The following is a 17540-nucleotide window of genomic DNA, read 5'->3' on the forward strand; positions in this document are numbered from 1 at the left end:
GAGGAATACGTACACGCTCTTCTACGCTATGGTTGAGGCGTGCGATTCAAAATTTTTGGTCGTAAGAATTTGTGAATAAACGGGGCAACCATTGCAAATAGTGGAAATGGGTAACAATTAATTGATTGCGGATAAACGGGGTTACGAATACCGAGGCTATGAATAACGGGGTTTGCCTGTATTCATGTTGGAAATGTGTTGAAGAACCCCTAGTAGGTTACCTAGTATTACAAGAGCTACCTAGCTTTGGGCTACGCCTTTAACCTCTTCACTACAGGCACCGCTTTTAATATTTTGTTTGGCCAAAGTCAAATTATTTTATTCAGCTCAGAGAGGACACCGTACACAAGGGGTTAGTAGACTATGTCCACTAACCCCTTCACTATGGGGACACCACTTTTAGTATTTAATTTAGCTTAAACCAGATGATTTTATTCAGCTCAGAGGTGGTACCGTACACAAAGTGAATCTTGCATTTTTCCTTTTTTTTTCCTTTTTTTATCTAGCTAACATAGACCAAAAAAATGGAGGAAACTGCAGCGGGCCTATTGGCCCATACTGGGCAGTCCCTTTTACACCCAACCCCTATTGCTCATATATCCATCCAACCTATGTTTGAAGCTATCCGGCGTATTCAAGTTAATGATGATGTTTGGTAACTTGTTCCACTCATCCACTACTTTATTTCCAAACCAGTGTTTACCTATCTCGCACCTAAATCTAAATTTGTCTAATTTAAAACCATTGCTATGAGTTTGCTCCGGGTTGGATAGTTTGAGTACCTTTGTTATATCACTTTTGTTTAGCCCTGACTTCCATTTATACATCTTGATCATATCATCCCTCACTCTACGTCTCTCGAGGGAATGCAAATTAAGATTCTTTAACCTGTCTCTATACTCAAGGCTCCTAATGCCCGGGATTAGTCTTGTCATTCTCCTCTGAATTCTTTCAAGGGATTCTACATCCATTCTGTAGTATGGTGACCAGAACTGAACTGCGTAATCCAAGTGAAATCTCACAAGCGCAAGAAATAGTTTTAGGATAACCTCGCTAGTCTTGTAACTAACGCTTCTTTTTTTGAATTCAAGTACTTTGTTAGCCTTGTTTTGAGCAAATACACATTGTTGATTTGGTTTAAGATTCCTACTTATCATTACTCCTAAATCTTTCTCACAGTTTGATTTCTCTATAACATCGTTGTTCATCTGATATCTGGTTTCTCTGTTTACATCTCTTAGACTAAGTACCTTTACATCTCCTATATACTGTAGGACGTTAGGCTGCATTTTTTTAACAAATGAAAAATGATGGGAGAAATTAGAATCGGGCAACTTAGGTACTCTTCCTCCTTACTTTAATTGAAAATATTGACACCTTGAATTTCAGAATTGGTACTACAGCTGGTATTGTAGATGATGTGCACATACACAAGTGTAATATCAAACTCGTGTAGCCTCCTTCATTCATTAAGTGGTAATGTTTGCTTCTCATGCCACTTTTTAAGAGATATGATCACAATGAGGAGGTATTACTTATTAATGGATTTGTACCAGCCTCTAATGTCAAAGGTTCTCTAGAGTTTCTAACACCTAAACATAGTGGGGAAAATGTGAGTTGTATAGTTACAGTCTCGGCCGTAAAATGGGATTTCAGAATCGGTTCTTCATTTTTTTTAGGATATTTATCTCACTTGAAACAGTTCAGTGGACTTTCCCTGAAATTAATTAATTTTCTAAAGAAACTCAGACTTAAAGATACTGTACCTTAACATCAGAGTTGTAAAGTAACTAAGTAAATTTACTGGAGTACTGTGCTCAAGTAATATTTTTTGGTATTTACTTTTTAAAAAGTACTCAAATTTTTAGTACTTTTACTTAAGTATGGTTTTCTAATACTTTTACTTGAATACAATTGAAAGAACAAAAATCATTACTCGTTACCTGTAAACGAATAATGTATTTTTTAATTAATGAATTAATTAATTATTAACCAGAGTAAAAGAGCTCTGTGGGTGGTGGGTACGGTATGGATGGAGGGAGGGTATGGTGTGGGTGGAGCCGTGGGTGTGGGTAACACCACGCGGTCACATACCTACATGTCTCGTGAGGTGAGGTGACATCAGGTCAGGTCAGGTGGCAGTGGCCATGACAGCGGACGTTTCCTTTGATCTTCTTGTGTGCATTAGCACCTTGACCACCCACCTCACCTAGCCTACTCTCTTATCCCCCTCCCCCCATCGAATCCCCTCTCTTCCCCCCACCTTTCCTTCTGGGGGTTGGTCTTCCTGTTAGACATCAGTTGCTCTTTGCAAATACAGTACCTGTACCTAAAATGAATTTCAAAGAGGTTGTGATTCTACAATGCTTTATATAATTCTGTCTTTGATATAAAGCCTGCTTAAATAGCTATGTACCAATGCCCCCCCCCTCTCCCAGCACCCGTCAGATGTTACCTGTTGCAACAAATTCAGCCACTCATCAATTAGAATCGAAAAGTGACGCCGCCACAGTCCAATTAGAAGGATTGTTCATGGTGAGTCTTAGTCAGACTCTGTCACTATGGAGGCAACAATCATCCATAAATTCGGATGAAACTCCTTAACTGAGAGGGCTTGATAGCTACTTGGCGTGCCCATGGGATGGAATGGAGCTACTGAGGTCTTTCTCGACATTATGTGACTTATCTCTCAAGCTTAACACCCCACTACCTGCTTCTGCTGCCTTGTGAACATCTGTTTAGTCATGCTGAGCTTATTATTTATTATTTAATTAATTTATTAGCACCCCAGGGGGCTACAAGCCTAGTCACTAGACCATGCGGTCAGACACTGTTACTGTACATTGGTACTTGTGTCTCGCAGGATGCGCTATGACTTGTGATATGGAGACAATATTGATATGATTTAAGGACAGTGGGAGTTAGCACCCACCAAAGCGTGGGTAGCATAGAAAAATTAAATCTAAATTATTATGATAGTAGGCAGCTACCAAACAGGGAGGTACCGCCTGGGAATATATTGGAAGCATAATGTGTTGTCTAATGGTAGACCCTGCTGCCATATGGCATCACAAAAATTGTGACCAAATCCCAGGTTGCTGATCTGACTTTCTGCCTCATTTACACACAATTGCAGGGTCTCAATTGTTTCTTTTACCTCTTACTTTGACAACACAACATACAGGTACATATATTGTTTCTCACTATTGATCTTTTTTTTTCGTTTTGTGTTTATTTATTATTATTATTATTATTATTATTATTATTATTATTATTATTATTATTATTATTATTATTATTACAGTGATCCCTCGGTTAACGAGCACCTCGGTTTACGAAATTTCGGTTAACGAATTACCTTCCATAAGATTCTTCACTTCGGTTAACGAGCAAACCCTTGGTGCACGAATTCCTTACGGATTTTTCCCAACATGTTTTCGCCTGCATTTGGCTGCCCACCAGCTGTAGTATTAGTCCGCCAATACAGTAATCGGTTTTAGGGCTTAAATTCCTTACCATTTTAATAAATATCAAGAAGGTTGTACTATTCAATAATTTTAAAAGTTTTATATTAAATTTTTTAGTCATTTTAACAATTATTGGACATAATTGAAGTACAGGAAACTAGTTTTTTCCGCACCAAACAGCCACTCAACACACCAAGCTTGGCGTCAGTTTGTTTACCAGTTCAGAGGAAGGAACATCTTGTTTGAGACTTCAACGTAAATGCTTTTTTCTGTTTCCAGTCAAATTATTGGTCATTTTGAAATATATTTTACATATTGATAATATAAAGCGCAGTGCAGTGTTGATTTAAAGAAAATAATCTTGAATTACACCAAGTGAACTAAAATTTTATGGGTGAAATGGCAGCATGGGGTGACTTCTCTTCCATCCCCACTGCCTTCTCTTCTCCTTTCTCCTCCACCCCCATTCTAATTCCCATCATCATCAACCAGGAGCCTTCTACATGCACACTTCAAAGTAAGTGTACTTTACTGCATTTATTTTTAGTTTGTATGTAATTTTCTGTGAGCTGGAACCAATTGCCCAAAAACCCATTGAAACAATGGTTTCGGTTCACAAATTTTTTGGTTAACGAGCAACCTTCTGGAACGAATTGTGCTCTTTAACCAAGGGACCACTGTATTATTATTATTATTATTATTATTATTATTATTATTATTATTATTATTATTATTATTATTATTATTATTATTATTATTATTATTATTATTATTATTATTATTATTATTATTATTATAATAATAATATTTTCGCCCTCAGACCCTGATGTGGGTCATTAACCTGTGTCCAGGTGGGCTAATCCCGTAAAAAAAAAAAGAACACCAAGGTGAATTGTCCTGTGGTAGGAGATCCCTGACAGTGGGACAGTCAGGGCAATAGTGTTGAAGGATAGGTCATATTGGTCTTATATTTAGGACTGAAAGATCCGAATTGGGCAGCCAAATTTTGAGAATTATTTATTGATTAATCTCATTAGAAAGATTTGCAAACAAACATATGTAATGTTATGTTTCTTAAATTTTTATCTTTATTTAACTAGTTTTTTATTATTTACTGTGGATTGGCACAATTAACATTTTTATTGTTACTTTTTACTTTCAGTACTTGAGTACTTTATGAATAAGATACTTTTTTACTTCTACTTGAGTACATTGAATTTTGGATACTTTTACTTGTAGCAAAGTCCGATACTTTTTACAACTCGGTTTAACATTAGGCATTACCTATGGCTACACAGATGATTGCTGGTTGCTGGAGGTAGATGTTGATGGACCTCTTGAAGCACTTAATAGTGTAGATTGGCAAGAGGTACCCCTAGCTTATGACCATGGTGAACCCAGATGCTGGCATGCTGCAGCAGTTATACCTCTTGGGGAACTCTACATTCTTTCTGGACTCACTCAGCCATACTTCATCACTATGGTGATGCTAATTGTAAATATTCTCACTCTTGATATAAGCCAAAGATCATTTGTATGTGTGTGTGTGTCACCAACTTGCTTCTCTAACCCTTTAAAATGCTATAGTACACTGTACTAAATATTTATTGTCAGTATGGACTACAACTCAAGCTTATTTAATTTAGGGAAGAAAGCTGCCACCTGAGAGGTATGAAGAGTTGATATTTTACCTCCATCCATATAGTGTTGTATGGTAAACATGTCTTATCATCAAGCGACTAAAAAGAATATCTGATCTCGTCTGTGGAAACTGCCCTGCACTAGGGTGAATAAAACTAGAGGGGTCACAAAATTATAAACAAGAAAGTTTATGCTTATAATATGACAGAAAATGGGCTTGCTTTATACTGTAAGAGAAAATTGATTTGTTTACACAATTGATCAGATGTTCCAACTTGCCAATTGCCTCCTGTTGGTAAGTGCTTGCATTCTGCTTTTAAACTTTGAAGATATGGCATAAATGATGCATACAGTAGTTCTTCATCCTAAGGTTTAATAACTAGGAAGGATAATATCTCAGTGAGGTTAATAGTTGTAGAGAATAATGCACTTTGACAGGAAGGCCATAGAATGTTCATGGGGTTCTGCAATGTTACAGTGAAATTTCTGTGAAAATTTGCACTTTGTTGGTAAATATATCAGTAATTATGGAGAAAAACCACAGTGGTAATAGTTAAAATTTGGGGAAATGTACAGTTTTTGAGTTTTATCCAAATTGACCCTTCCTACCCCCAACAATTTTTATTCCCTCCTGAAGGTGGGCAGGGCTTCGATGCAGAGGGAAAATGTGGGGTTAAGACCTAACTCAACCAAACCCAACTCAACCTAGCCCAACTCAACCCAAACCAAACCAACCCAAACCAAACCAGCCCAACCCATCCCATCCCATCCCATCCCATCCCAGCTTTTCCATATAATAGCCAATATATCTATCTATTCTAAGGATGCAATGCTTATATGGTCAGCCTTAGATTACTGGATAAAGCAAAGCTTGAATTCTGCACAGTATGTACAAGAAAAGGAAAATAGGAAATTTCTAAATTATAAGGAAGCTAAGTCAGGGGTGAATGAAATTTTGTTATACTGACCAAAGGGTGAATGGCATTAATATTAGTTTAAGAAGCAATTTGACAAAGGACCCAGGAGACATATACCTTTTTTGGCTTGGACTAATCTAAATGATTAGTAAAGCTCCCCCATTGCAGCTATAGTACTAAAAAAAGGATATTTGGAAGAAAACACTATTTCTCATGGACAATAGAGAGGAATGTTGAGAGAGTACGTGATATCACAGAAACATCCTGTTCATTCATGGCTACCCTTCATCCTGAACAGATGTTGTGTTCATTATGTATACTCTGCAAAAAAAAACTTCCTGTTATTTAGTCGTATAATCATCTCTCTCTGTTATTATTCATGTATTGGGTTGCTGCAGAAACATTCAGTATGCAGCCAAGTGCTCTTGGAGGTAGCATTTTGAGACAGCTCTCCAGCCCTCCACCCTCCTCACACTGTATGTGTGGAAGGACCTATAGATACAGCTAAGTTTAGGAGTGAAATTTGTATGGATCGGGTAGACAGAGTATTTTTCCTCCCCCTCCTGGATCCAAATACTGTACAGCAATTATTTTTTTTTCAGATTTTACCTAGAGAGAAAGAGAGAGGAAGAAGTTAGTTTGGTGTTGATTTTTTGTTAATCAAATTTGCAGAATTTTTACATTTATGATTCTTGAGGACATTTCAAAACCCAGCTCGATTAGCTGGAACATTCTGTCCTAACATTCGGTTCCATGTTGATTTAAGACTGTTTTAGAGAAGAGGTTCTCTATGAGGACTTACAGTTACCATTACAAAGGAAAAGAAGGTCACGTGGCAGCAAATGCCCCAATTGCCCTCAAACTTGACAGCACACCACCTCAGCAGGAGATGGTGTATAAATTAACTTTATATGTTTATATTAATTACACAGGCTTGATAAAACGGCTAGTTGGGGGTTATGGACATTGGCCCGATATAGACTTGACAAAGGCTTTGCTGTTGAGTTCTGTCAACTTCATAGATTTTGACTTCATATATCTTACAGCCTTGTAGCTTTAGAGACTAGAAGATTTTTTTAGTATAATGAAGGACAGTAGGAAACAGATGATAGTGTGCCCTAACAGCGTGACCTATGAGTAGATTCAAGTTAACCCTTAAGCCCCGGGTTAGAGTGCTGCTGGCAGTACCCCCCCTGCAGGGTTAAATTGTGAAAAAAAATCAAATTTTCCAAAAATAATTAAAAAAAAATTTAAATGAAAAAAATGGCGGGAAAATAGGCGGACGTTCTGGAACGTCACCCAGGGCGTGCTAGGCGGACGTTCTGGAACGTCACCCGGGGTGCGCTAGTCGGACATTTTGGAACATCACCCAGGGCGCGCTAGGCGGACGTTCTGGAACGTCACCCGGGGTGCGCTAGTCGGACGTTTTGGAACGTCTCCTGGGGCGCGCTAGTCAGACGTTCTGGAACGTCACCCGGGGCCTAAGGGTTAAGCATGTTTAGTATATTTTGAAATATCTGAGTTAATATCACTACAGATGCCGCATTGCACTAACTACTCTGACCTGATATCACTCAACTGTAACTTGCCCAAATTTCATTTCCTCTTCCTCTGACCTTAATTTTCTTTATCTGAATATTGGGGAGTTGAGAAGCCTGTGTTTGTTTTATGCATGCACTAACTTTTATTAGACTTAGACTTGAGCAAAGTATACAGGAGGTCCCAACTTACGAACACCCACCAATACGAATACAGTTAAACTTGCAATTTACTGTATTTTATTTACCTGATGACTTATTTTTTTACTTTCATTTTCTGTATTTTGTCATTCTTTTTCTTTTGTCTAAAATTAAGTGATTTTAGATGTATATAAGGACTTAGGCTGTGATATAGTGGGATTTTAAACAATGTTTTGTATGTACGGTATGCACATAGCATGTGTTCTATGTACAAATCCGACTTACGAACTTCCTCAGGAACGGACCCCGTTCGTAACCTGGGGACCCCTGTATAATGCACTACTGTGCATAGCAGACAGTGAAACAGAGAAATGTGCAAAGGAGAGAACAGTTCTTAATCACTTGGATGGATAAAAGCATTTCAAATGTCTTCAAAGAAAGAAGGATCTCAAAAGATCCTTGAAACATATGCCCCCAAAAATATCTTGAAGGCTTCCCAAAGAGGTCTGTTTAAAGCTCATTTATAGGGAACTAATTTAATAGCTGGCTACTTTATAATGAAAGAACTACCGGGTACATGAGAAATAGGAAAGTGATCCCTTGCAAACTAAAGTTATGCACACTCAACAATTTATCAGATCATTACAACTGTGCTTCCGTCAGGCAGAGTCTATGTTCTGTCCTAGTTTCCACATTATTGCAATGTTAGAGGAGACATGACCACTAGGAAATACATATAAGCAAACTCCCAGTTACCTTTGCTGTCAACAGTGACACTAGAATTATATGGAATTTGAAATTTCAACTGTGGTTGGTAACAGTATAAACCATGTCAACTAACAGCCAAATTTAAATTTGTGTTTATATGTACATCAAGTATAACTAAAACTGGTGACATAAACAAGCTGTGGTTTACAGTGAATATTGTACATATAAAGATTGGCTGAACTGTAATAGTGACACAACATAATCCACTTCTCAGTCTGCTTGCAGCAGAAACTGAGTGTTAGGCATGATGGTTGGTTAAGTTGGGTGTTGAAAAAGTGAAACTCGGTAGTCAAAGACTACTGACCTTTAAGACAATTACCAAATTCATGTCAAAGCAAATTTGAATTGGTGAGAAGGTTGCTAAATCCTTAGCTTGTAGCAAAACATTATGCATGTACTGTACATAGGCTCTTGTCAGAAGAGCTTGGTGGTGATCATAATCCGTATTATAGAAGTACAGAAGGGAAGTGTGATATACTGTACAGATGTAGGTGAAGGAAATGTTACTAAGAAATAACTGTGCATATTCGGTCGTGTGTGTGTGTAAGTGTTTGTCGTAAAGTTTCAAAATCCAGTCAGGGTTAGTAGAAGGAACTATGCTAATGCTTTTGCTTTGTAGTCATATGTGACACAGAAAATACTCATAGAATTCAAGTTTATTAACTTTTTCAGGATCATGCTGAGGGATTATTAGTGCTGAGATTCAGTCCACCTTCCTTACAACGGTGAGTTTACCTCCTTATATTTCTGACACCCTCTTCCATCTAATGGGGGTGGGGTGGCCATATGCACAACTTTCCTCACACACATTTACTGCTTCATATGCTGAAACAGTCCTGCCTCCTGAATTATCAAAAGAATGAAGACTGCTTTAACAAGCAAATATATGCGACTCAATAGAAGAAAGAAAGCTTGAAGGGTCAGAAAACAGAAAGGTACATGTAAACACTGAAAGATTTGGTTTCATCTGGAGTGTTTTATTGCAAATGACCATTCTTTCCAAGCTCATTCTTCTTCTTTTACTTTAGGGCAGGCATTTCACATTTACCCATCAAGAGTAAACATTGGAAACTCAGGTTGGCAGTTTGGAACTTGCCTAATTTCTGCATTAATTTTTGCTTTACTTAATAAGCCCAATTTTCAGACAAGTGAAATCAATTCCACATATTTTGTACCACTTGCTGGACTGTATTTTGTATAGAGCCGACAGGAGGCATCTACCCTTTTTTATCTTGGTAGCTTAAGTTACAGTTAGGATTCTTTAAATATTGAGATGTTGAGTTTTCAAAAAATACTGTGAGTAGTCATACAAAACATAGGTAGTACAAGTTTGCATACTTTTAAGATGAGAAAGATGTAGTAAAGAGAGAAATAGACTGATGAAAGTCCCATATTGTTTCAGATTGGCCATAGAGGCTGTGTGTAAGCATGAAGCGAATCTCCGTGAACAGTGGGGTCTCTTGCCTCATACTCTTCAGCATATTCTTGAAGTTCGCACTTCTCTGGAGAGCATAAGTTAGCAATTCACTGTAGAACAACCTCAAGGCAACAGTACTCAACTCAGTTTACACATCACCCAAAAGCCCTTGCTTCTCAACACATTTTCAGCTTACACATTCAGTTTTTCAGTGCCTCATTTTCCAGATATTTATTATTTAATTCCTTTCCTTATTGTAATTATAATCACGCTTAATATTGTGATGATCATTGTATCAAGATTAGGAGATTAAGAGATTCTTTGACAAGGACACTCTCAACCCCTTGAGTATGAGGCATCTCTCCATGCCGAATAAACTTGTCTGGCATAAGCCAAATAAAATATTGAAAGTGGGGTCCTTTAGTGAAGGGGTTAAGATATTTTTAGAAAGACACAATTTGCACTTTAGACAAATTTATGTGCTAGATTTAATATTTTGTTAATAATTTATTACCCAGTACAGTATTAACTAACCATGACTGTCACCCTAATGTTGAATTCTACTGAGTTTGATGCTTTATATCTGTTTTTTAATTATTGCAGCCCATCTTAATAATCATTGTTTGGTGTTTTGACCTCTACATATGATGTAAAACCAATTTGCTTTTGATTTGTTAATATTATGATGGATTTTGGACTCATCAGCTGTTAGAAATCCTCTGTAAATAGACTAACATAATTATTTCTTTAAAGCAATACAGTATTTAGGATTGTGCATAATTGCAATTTAATAATCATGAACACTTGGAACATAAGTAGATATACCATCACCTCACTCTTCATATTAACAAAATTCTTGTGATTATTGTCAATATTTGCTCGTATTATAGAAAATCTCTTCTACATACTTCAAATCCCCCCTCCTAGTACATCATCAAGGCATCACAAACATTGTATTGTAGTACTGTATGTTACTGCAGTATGGTCACATGCAAGGTAGATAAGGTTTTAGTAGGATATGGTGATTTATTTATTTTCTTCATTTTAGAGGCATTTCATTACATTATTACCCCTTCAGCAAGATTCAGTCAGTCAGTCTATTATTAGTCCCTTTTCATTAAAAAACCAGAGGGAGACCATAAGATTTCTATTTGTTTGTCTCCTCAGTTTTCTGTTACTGCTCATATCACAAAAATTATTTACAATTTTGATATTAAACTTTGCTCAAGTTTTAACCCATTCACCGGTAACAAGGATTTCTGTCTGACCCTGGCAGCTGATCAAGCCTCTACTGCCCAAACTTTTTTGAAGGGAAGGGGGGGGGGGGGTTCTGTTTGGTAAGCTTAGATATTTACAGGTAAAGAATCCACAAAAAAGTGTAAACAGAGTAGCTACGGGTATCCCTGGTCGAGCATTCTTTCACTTAACATGAATTCGGTTTAACACTAAAAAACTTTTGACACCCTTTCTCATTTAACGTTAGGTCAGAATTTGGTTTAGCGATAACTTGACTCACTGGAAAGGGAAAAAACTAAGGATGAGATGGCCTGCGAGATGGCATGTTGCCATTGTTACATGTAAGGAAACTATAAAAGTTGTGGAAAAATCATTACAGTACTCTAAACTGGCTTTGCAATAACAAAAATATAATATAAAACTTTGAAATAAGAAAACTGTAACTGTGTCGGGAGCCCAGCCATGCTCTCTGACTCCTGCCTTCAATGTGACATCATGGGTTGAATAGTGTTGCATCGCCCAGAGGAAAGTTTGAGTGTGGAAGGAATTTTTTTTTATTAAAATATGTGCTATTGTATTTTATGATATGATAAGTTGTGTATGAATTTTATTATTTGTCATAGTAATATTTGTTAATTTTTGATGAATTCAATTGGATTTTTTTTTTAATAAGACTCATCTTTTGCTCACTAAATTTTTCAACTCTGAACCACATTATTTATATAGAAGTTTGTTGTTAATTACTAACCATTCATAAAACTCATTTACTGCCCTGCCATTTAAACCTGTTGTTTGCCCTCCGTGCCTTTCTGTTATCCTTCATTTAGCGATAATTTCACTTTAAGTTAGGTTTGGCAGGAACGCAACCCCATCGTTAAACGAGGGATAACTGTACGTACTCACCATGACCACAGGCTATCTGACATCATAGCAAAGTTTGTAAACTAATGGTGAGCAACTTGTGGCCTGTCAGGCTTCTGAGTGTGGCTCACAAGACATATTGTTTGACCATCATCCACACATATGAAGAATCGTACAAGAAGCGGTGCTGATTTGATCATAAAGTAAGCATATTTATTTTTTTATATGACAGCACTTCATAATGAATTCAGTGTTCTACTGCCAGTGGTTGTAGGAGTATTTTGTACATTATTGTAAGGTAATCGTAAATATAAATTGTGCATTGTCCTCACCTCCCCAATTTTGTTTTCAGGTATCGCATAATATGGAGTATTGAATGTACAGTCTCGTTCAAGATTCTTCGAACACTGCTGGAGACAGCTGGCAACTCAAGGCCATTTGTTTACTATAGTATGTAATATAATATAATATACGAAGCAACAAAGCCCAACCATTAAATTAAGCAACGGGGAACTAAGTAACCAATCACCGATCACTTTTACATGTACTGTACTGTATTCATAATTTTTATTACATATTATAGTAAACAAATGGCCTTGAGTTGCTAGCTGTCTCCAGCAGTGTTCGAAGAATCTTGAACGAGACTGTACCTGTACCATTACTGTACTTGTTTCTTTTGCTTTTATTAATTTGATTTATGATGGCACTTTATTGATAGATAAACATTTTCTATAACTCATTATAAACCATTCGGCCTGTGTTAAATGTATTTATGGCTATTCTCAGGGTTATACTTAGTGCACATGCCAAATTTCAATCTTGTGTCCCACTGAGATGAAGTAGGACCATTCATGTGGCCCACTAAGATGAAATGGGGCTACTTGTGCAACCTACTGAGATGATGGAGGGCCACTCATGTGGCCCACTGAGATGAAATAGGGCTACTTATGCAACCTAACGAGATGATGGAGGGCCGGCCACTCATGTGGCTACCTCACTGGCCTAGGTTGCCCATCACTGTTGTAACCTGTGGCAAGATAGGGGAGGGCTGGAAATATATTTTTTGTGTATACAGTACGAGCTCTCCATTTGATAAAAATGCTAAAACATGAAGGACTTACCACTGAATGGGTTAGAGAATATAGATTTATTTAGGCCTATTAAATGGGTTTTGTATAATTGTAAGGAAGCTGACTGGAGGTGGATGGTGATAGTGGTACAACTAATGTTGCACAATATAGATTGGTTTATTTGATACTTGTAGGGCTGACAGCAATGCACAAAGTTGATTGCATATCCATGCAGTTAATTATGGCTCGAGCTAATATTTTATCGCTACATCGGACAATGATAATAAAGTATTTTTTTCTTGCAAAAATGACTAAATATTGCACTTCCTGTTGATTTTATTAAATGTGATTGTTTAGTACACTGTATCTAGTTCTGACTATTCACTTTGTTATGTGAATGAATGCTACTAAAATGTTCAAACAAAAAGTCCTTTTATTGTTGGTCAATTTTATAATGGTAATAGTTCGTATTTCCCTCAAGATATATGTGCAGTATGTTGTATCCTCAACATGAATGAATACCAAACTGGGATTGTTGAAGAAGCCTCTTGTTCAATTGTAAACAAGTACATGTAGTATTGTCTTCAAGATTTCTGATTGATATCTTTTTTTTTTTGTGCTACAACTAAACCATTCACTTAGAGTGGCATAACATGGATAACATATTTTTTCTGATGAAGCACCTCATTTACCAGGGAATGCTGTTGAAAAGTCATGACGTAGAGGTGGACCAGAGCAAGCTGAAAGTGCCAATGTGTTGGAATGCATGTCCACTTGGTCCACTTCATTTGGGATTTTACTGGAGATGAGGGAAGCACCACTGCTGCTCACCATCGTTGGGTGTGTGGACGTAACTGTTATGAGTAGTAGAGTTCTGTAGATCTGACATACTATCTTGTAGTGCAGTATTAAGATCGTCCTGAAGACGTTCTGGTAGAACATATGTATGTGTTGACAGACATAACAGAATGTTCCACTAACAACAACCGTGTGTTGATAGTGCTTACAGCAACCCAACTCGGTAGTCATAAATCACATATACAGTACAGTATAGTATATACATAACAAAATTAAAGTATCAACCTGTTCTAATAGGCTAAAATCTTCGTGTTTTTGGTCAACTGTTTAAATTAACTAGCATTTTTTATATGAAAATATCCAGAATTATTATCAAGTCTTGTGTATGTTACAGAAGATAGTAGAATTTAAATCATACCTTTCATCTTTTAAAGATTAAGTACTGTATTGGATATTTACTTTGGTGTTGGAGTTTTGGTGGTACAGTGGTATTGTGTGTGCCTCTCACGGCTGCATCCTACCAATCAACTCGGGTTTTCTCTGGGTACTTCGGTTTTTTCTATACAATAATAGCACTGGACAATGAAGGTTGTGACAAAGAATAAACCAATTGCTCGAATGACTGGTACTGTAAACTGATAAGTGGTAGAAATGTAATCTCTTCATACAGAAACCACAGTTAATGAACAGGTCAAGTACTGTAGGGCTATTTCATAAGATGGTTGCTTAGAACCCAAAACTGATTCCCCATTGGAACTATAATTTTAAGAGATTAGGTTTTGAACTATCTCACAAAATATAAATTTTACTAAGATTTCTACTACTGTACAATAAAGATATGCCTACACCTGTAATTTTCAAACCATATTGCTGTTATATAAGGCACAATGCCCTTATAATCACCATGTGTCTTAAACACCAAAAGTATAAGATTGAAAACTGTGACAGATGGTTGACTGTATAGACAAGTCAAGTCTATTAAAAAGGCTATGTACCAGCACAGTACAGTAAGTCCTCGCTTAATGTTGGGGTTACATCCCTAAAAACGCGACGTTATATGAAACAACGTTAAGCGGATCAACTTTCCCCATAAGAAATAGATAAAATATGGGAGTTACGTTCCTGAGCCTCCCTTTGCCCCATGAAATACATTACATATACAGAAAATCATTGCCATTTCTATAGAAAATAGTGCATACATATACAACTACTAAGTTTGTATTGGTACTCACCGATGGGCGGTGGTAGAGCGAGTGGGTAGTGGGTCGGAGGAGGCGGATGGCAGGCGGGAAGGAGTATGGCGGGAGCGGAGGAGGAGGGTGGGAGGGTATAGCTTGGCCAGATGAGAGAGGGTGGTGCACCGTAGAAAGTAGTCCGTGACGATTTAAACAACGTAGTACAGTATCTGATCACCAGGACGTTAAGCGAATTTTTGGTCTCTAAAGTTTAGCGACGTAGTACTGAAACAACGTTAAGCGCGGACTTACTGTACTCTAAATGGTACCTATCACAACTCAAATACTGTACAGTAATTACCCTGTACAGAAAAGTTGTGTTTATCAGTACATTCCAGACAAATAATTTTTAGTATTGATTGTTGAGGTAACAATATCAGCAGACAGTGTCTCACAGGAGCATTTGCTTATTTCACAGTGAATTGTGGTTGTAACATAAAACAAAACTTAGTTACTATATCAGCATTTTACTGCATATCATAATATGAAGCTATAGCTGTGTAACCCTCAATCATTGGCTAAAGGTTCCCCACTCCCCTCCCCTCCTTTTTTCCTTTTTCATCTACAGTTTTGCAAAACTAAATGTAAATACTGTATGTGCAAATATAAAGGAAAACATAACAAAATGTTATAACCTATGATCATTTCCATCAAAAACCTGAACATTAAGTATAAAATATGTGTGATGAGATCAGACAAAACCTGGCAAGATGGAATACTGTAATTGTAATCATCCTGTGATTGATGGCCAATGTAAACAAGCTTGGTCTCCCTCTGTAACATGAAGTACTCATTCATTACCGTAAGTACCCAAATGTGTAACACACTTATGTTTTATATTGATAAGTGTCAATACTGTATTTACTAGTAATTACCAGGTACAATACTACTATTATTCACAGAAATAATTTTTCTTTTCTGCTTCACTGATGTTTCCTTCCATTGTGGTAAGAGCAGATATTGTTTGTAAACCCGATAATAAACCTGGAGACTTTCCAGAAGATATATTAGAGAAAAAAATAGCTTTTGTGTGTGCAATTGTCAGAATTTTGTCATCAAGTTACACCAGGGACATTTTTTTAGTTAAGTGTAGAAAATGAGAGAGACTAGAAAAGGAAAACAATCAGAAGATAAATGATTAAAAGAGAAAATAAACGAGGAAGAAGGAATGAGGAGATATACAGTATACAAAAGAAAATTTACTCAGGAAGATAGGAAAGGAGGAAGGAAAATGGGAAAGACAGTCACAGTAAGTTTAACTGAAAGAGGAAAAAAAGTTGTAATAAGAATTATATATACAGTGGTCCCTCAGTTAATGAATGCCTCGGTTCACGAAATTTCGGTTAACGAACTGCCTCCCATAAGATTCTTAAATTCGGTTAACGAATTTCTTACGAACCGACCTCAACATGTTTTCGCTTGCACTGGCCGGTCAACCAGCTTTAGTATTAGTCCGCCAATACATTAATCGGTTCTAGGGCTTAAATTCCTTACTTTTTTAGTCATTTTAACAATTATTGAACATAATTGAAGGTAAAGAAACTAGTTTCTGGCATGCCATCCAGCCTGTTAACACACCAGACAGGCGTTAGCCTCTCTCTGTTTTCAGTGGAGGTAACATCTTGCTTGAGACTTTCTTCAACTAAATGCTTTTTTCTGTTTCCAAGCAAATTATTGGTCATTTTGAAATATATTTTACATATTGACAATATATAATGCAGTGCAGTGTTGATTTAAAGAAAATAATCTTGAAATACACCAAGAGAACTAAAATTTTATGGGTGAAATGGTGCCATGGGGTGACTTCTCTTCCACCCCAATGCCTTCTCTTCTTCCTTCTCCTCCACCTCCCACTTCAAATGCACATCATCAGCATCATCCAGGAGCCTTCTACATACACACCTCAAAGTAAGTGAACTTTTCTACCATTTTTGTTGAATTTAGGCAATTTTCGGTGAGCTGGAACCAATTACCCAAAAACCCATTGAAACAATGGTGTCGGTTAACGAACAACCTGCTGGAACAGATTGTGTTCGTTAACCGAGGGACCACTGTATAAGGGGAGAAGAACGGGACTTGAATAGTGTTCAGTAAAGTACTGTAATTCCCAAATTGTACTGTAATTTGCCTTTGGCTCCTGACCTCAACCACTTTCCATGATGGCATTGTACAGTTGTGGAAATGTGTTCCTTTCCCCCTTGTGGTAACCTGAGTTACCAAACGGCCAACCTATATGACCTATAGGAAACCTATCCACCAATCACATCCGTCAACCAATACCGATTCATTCATAAATAGTGATGCTACTACTACAGTACTGCGACGTTGCCATTTGTAGACACGGGTTACCACGGGGTGTACGAACACATTATCGCACCTGTACCACCAGTAAACGAGCTTTTGCTCATGGTTCATAAACCTTGAGCTTAGAAGGATAATGAAACAATGGTA

The 17540-nt window shown here is 37.1% G+C and overlaps 1 protein-coding gene across 1 annotated transcript in view; it reads left to right on the top strand.

Annotated features, from left to right (window-relative positions):
• The window catches only part of LOC121853708 (kelch domain-containing protein 2-like), a 31182-nt gene extending 19259 nt beyond the window's left edge, over positions 1 to 11923 (top strand). The window contains exons 10-11 of the mRNA XM_042348045.1: positions 9145 to 9197; positions 9875 to 11923. Coding sequence (XP_042203979.1) covers positions 9145 to 9197; positions 9875 to 9992 — 171 coding nt within the window. The 3' untranslated portion in view covers positions 9993 to 11923. The remainder of the gene's footprint in view (positions 1 to 9144; positions 9198 to 9874) is intronic.
• Positions 11924 to 17540: the final 5617 nt, after the last annotated feature.

Source organism: Homarus americanus, unplaced genomic scaffold (genome assembly GCF_018991925.1).
Source record: "Homarus americanus isolate GMGI-L3 unplaced genomic scaffold, GMGI_Hamer_2.0 scaffold13041, whole genome shotgun sequence".
Taxonomy (NCBI): Eukaryota; Metazoa; Arthropoda; class Malacostraca; order Decapoda; family Nephropidae; genus Homarus; species Homarus americanus.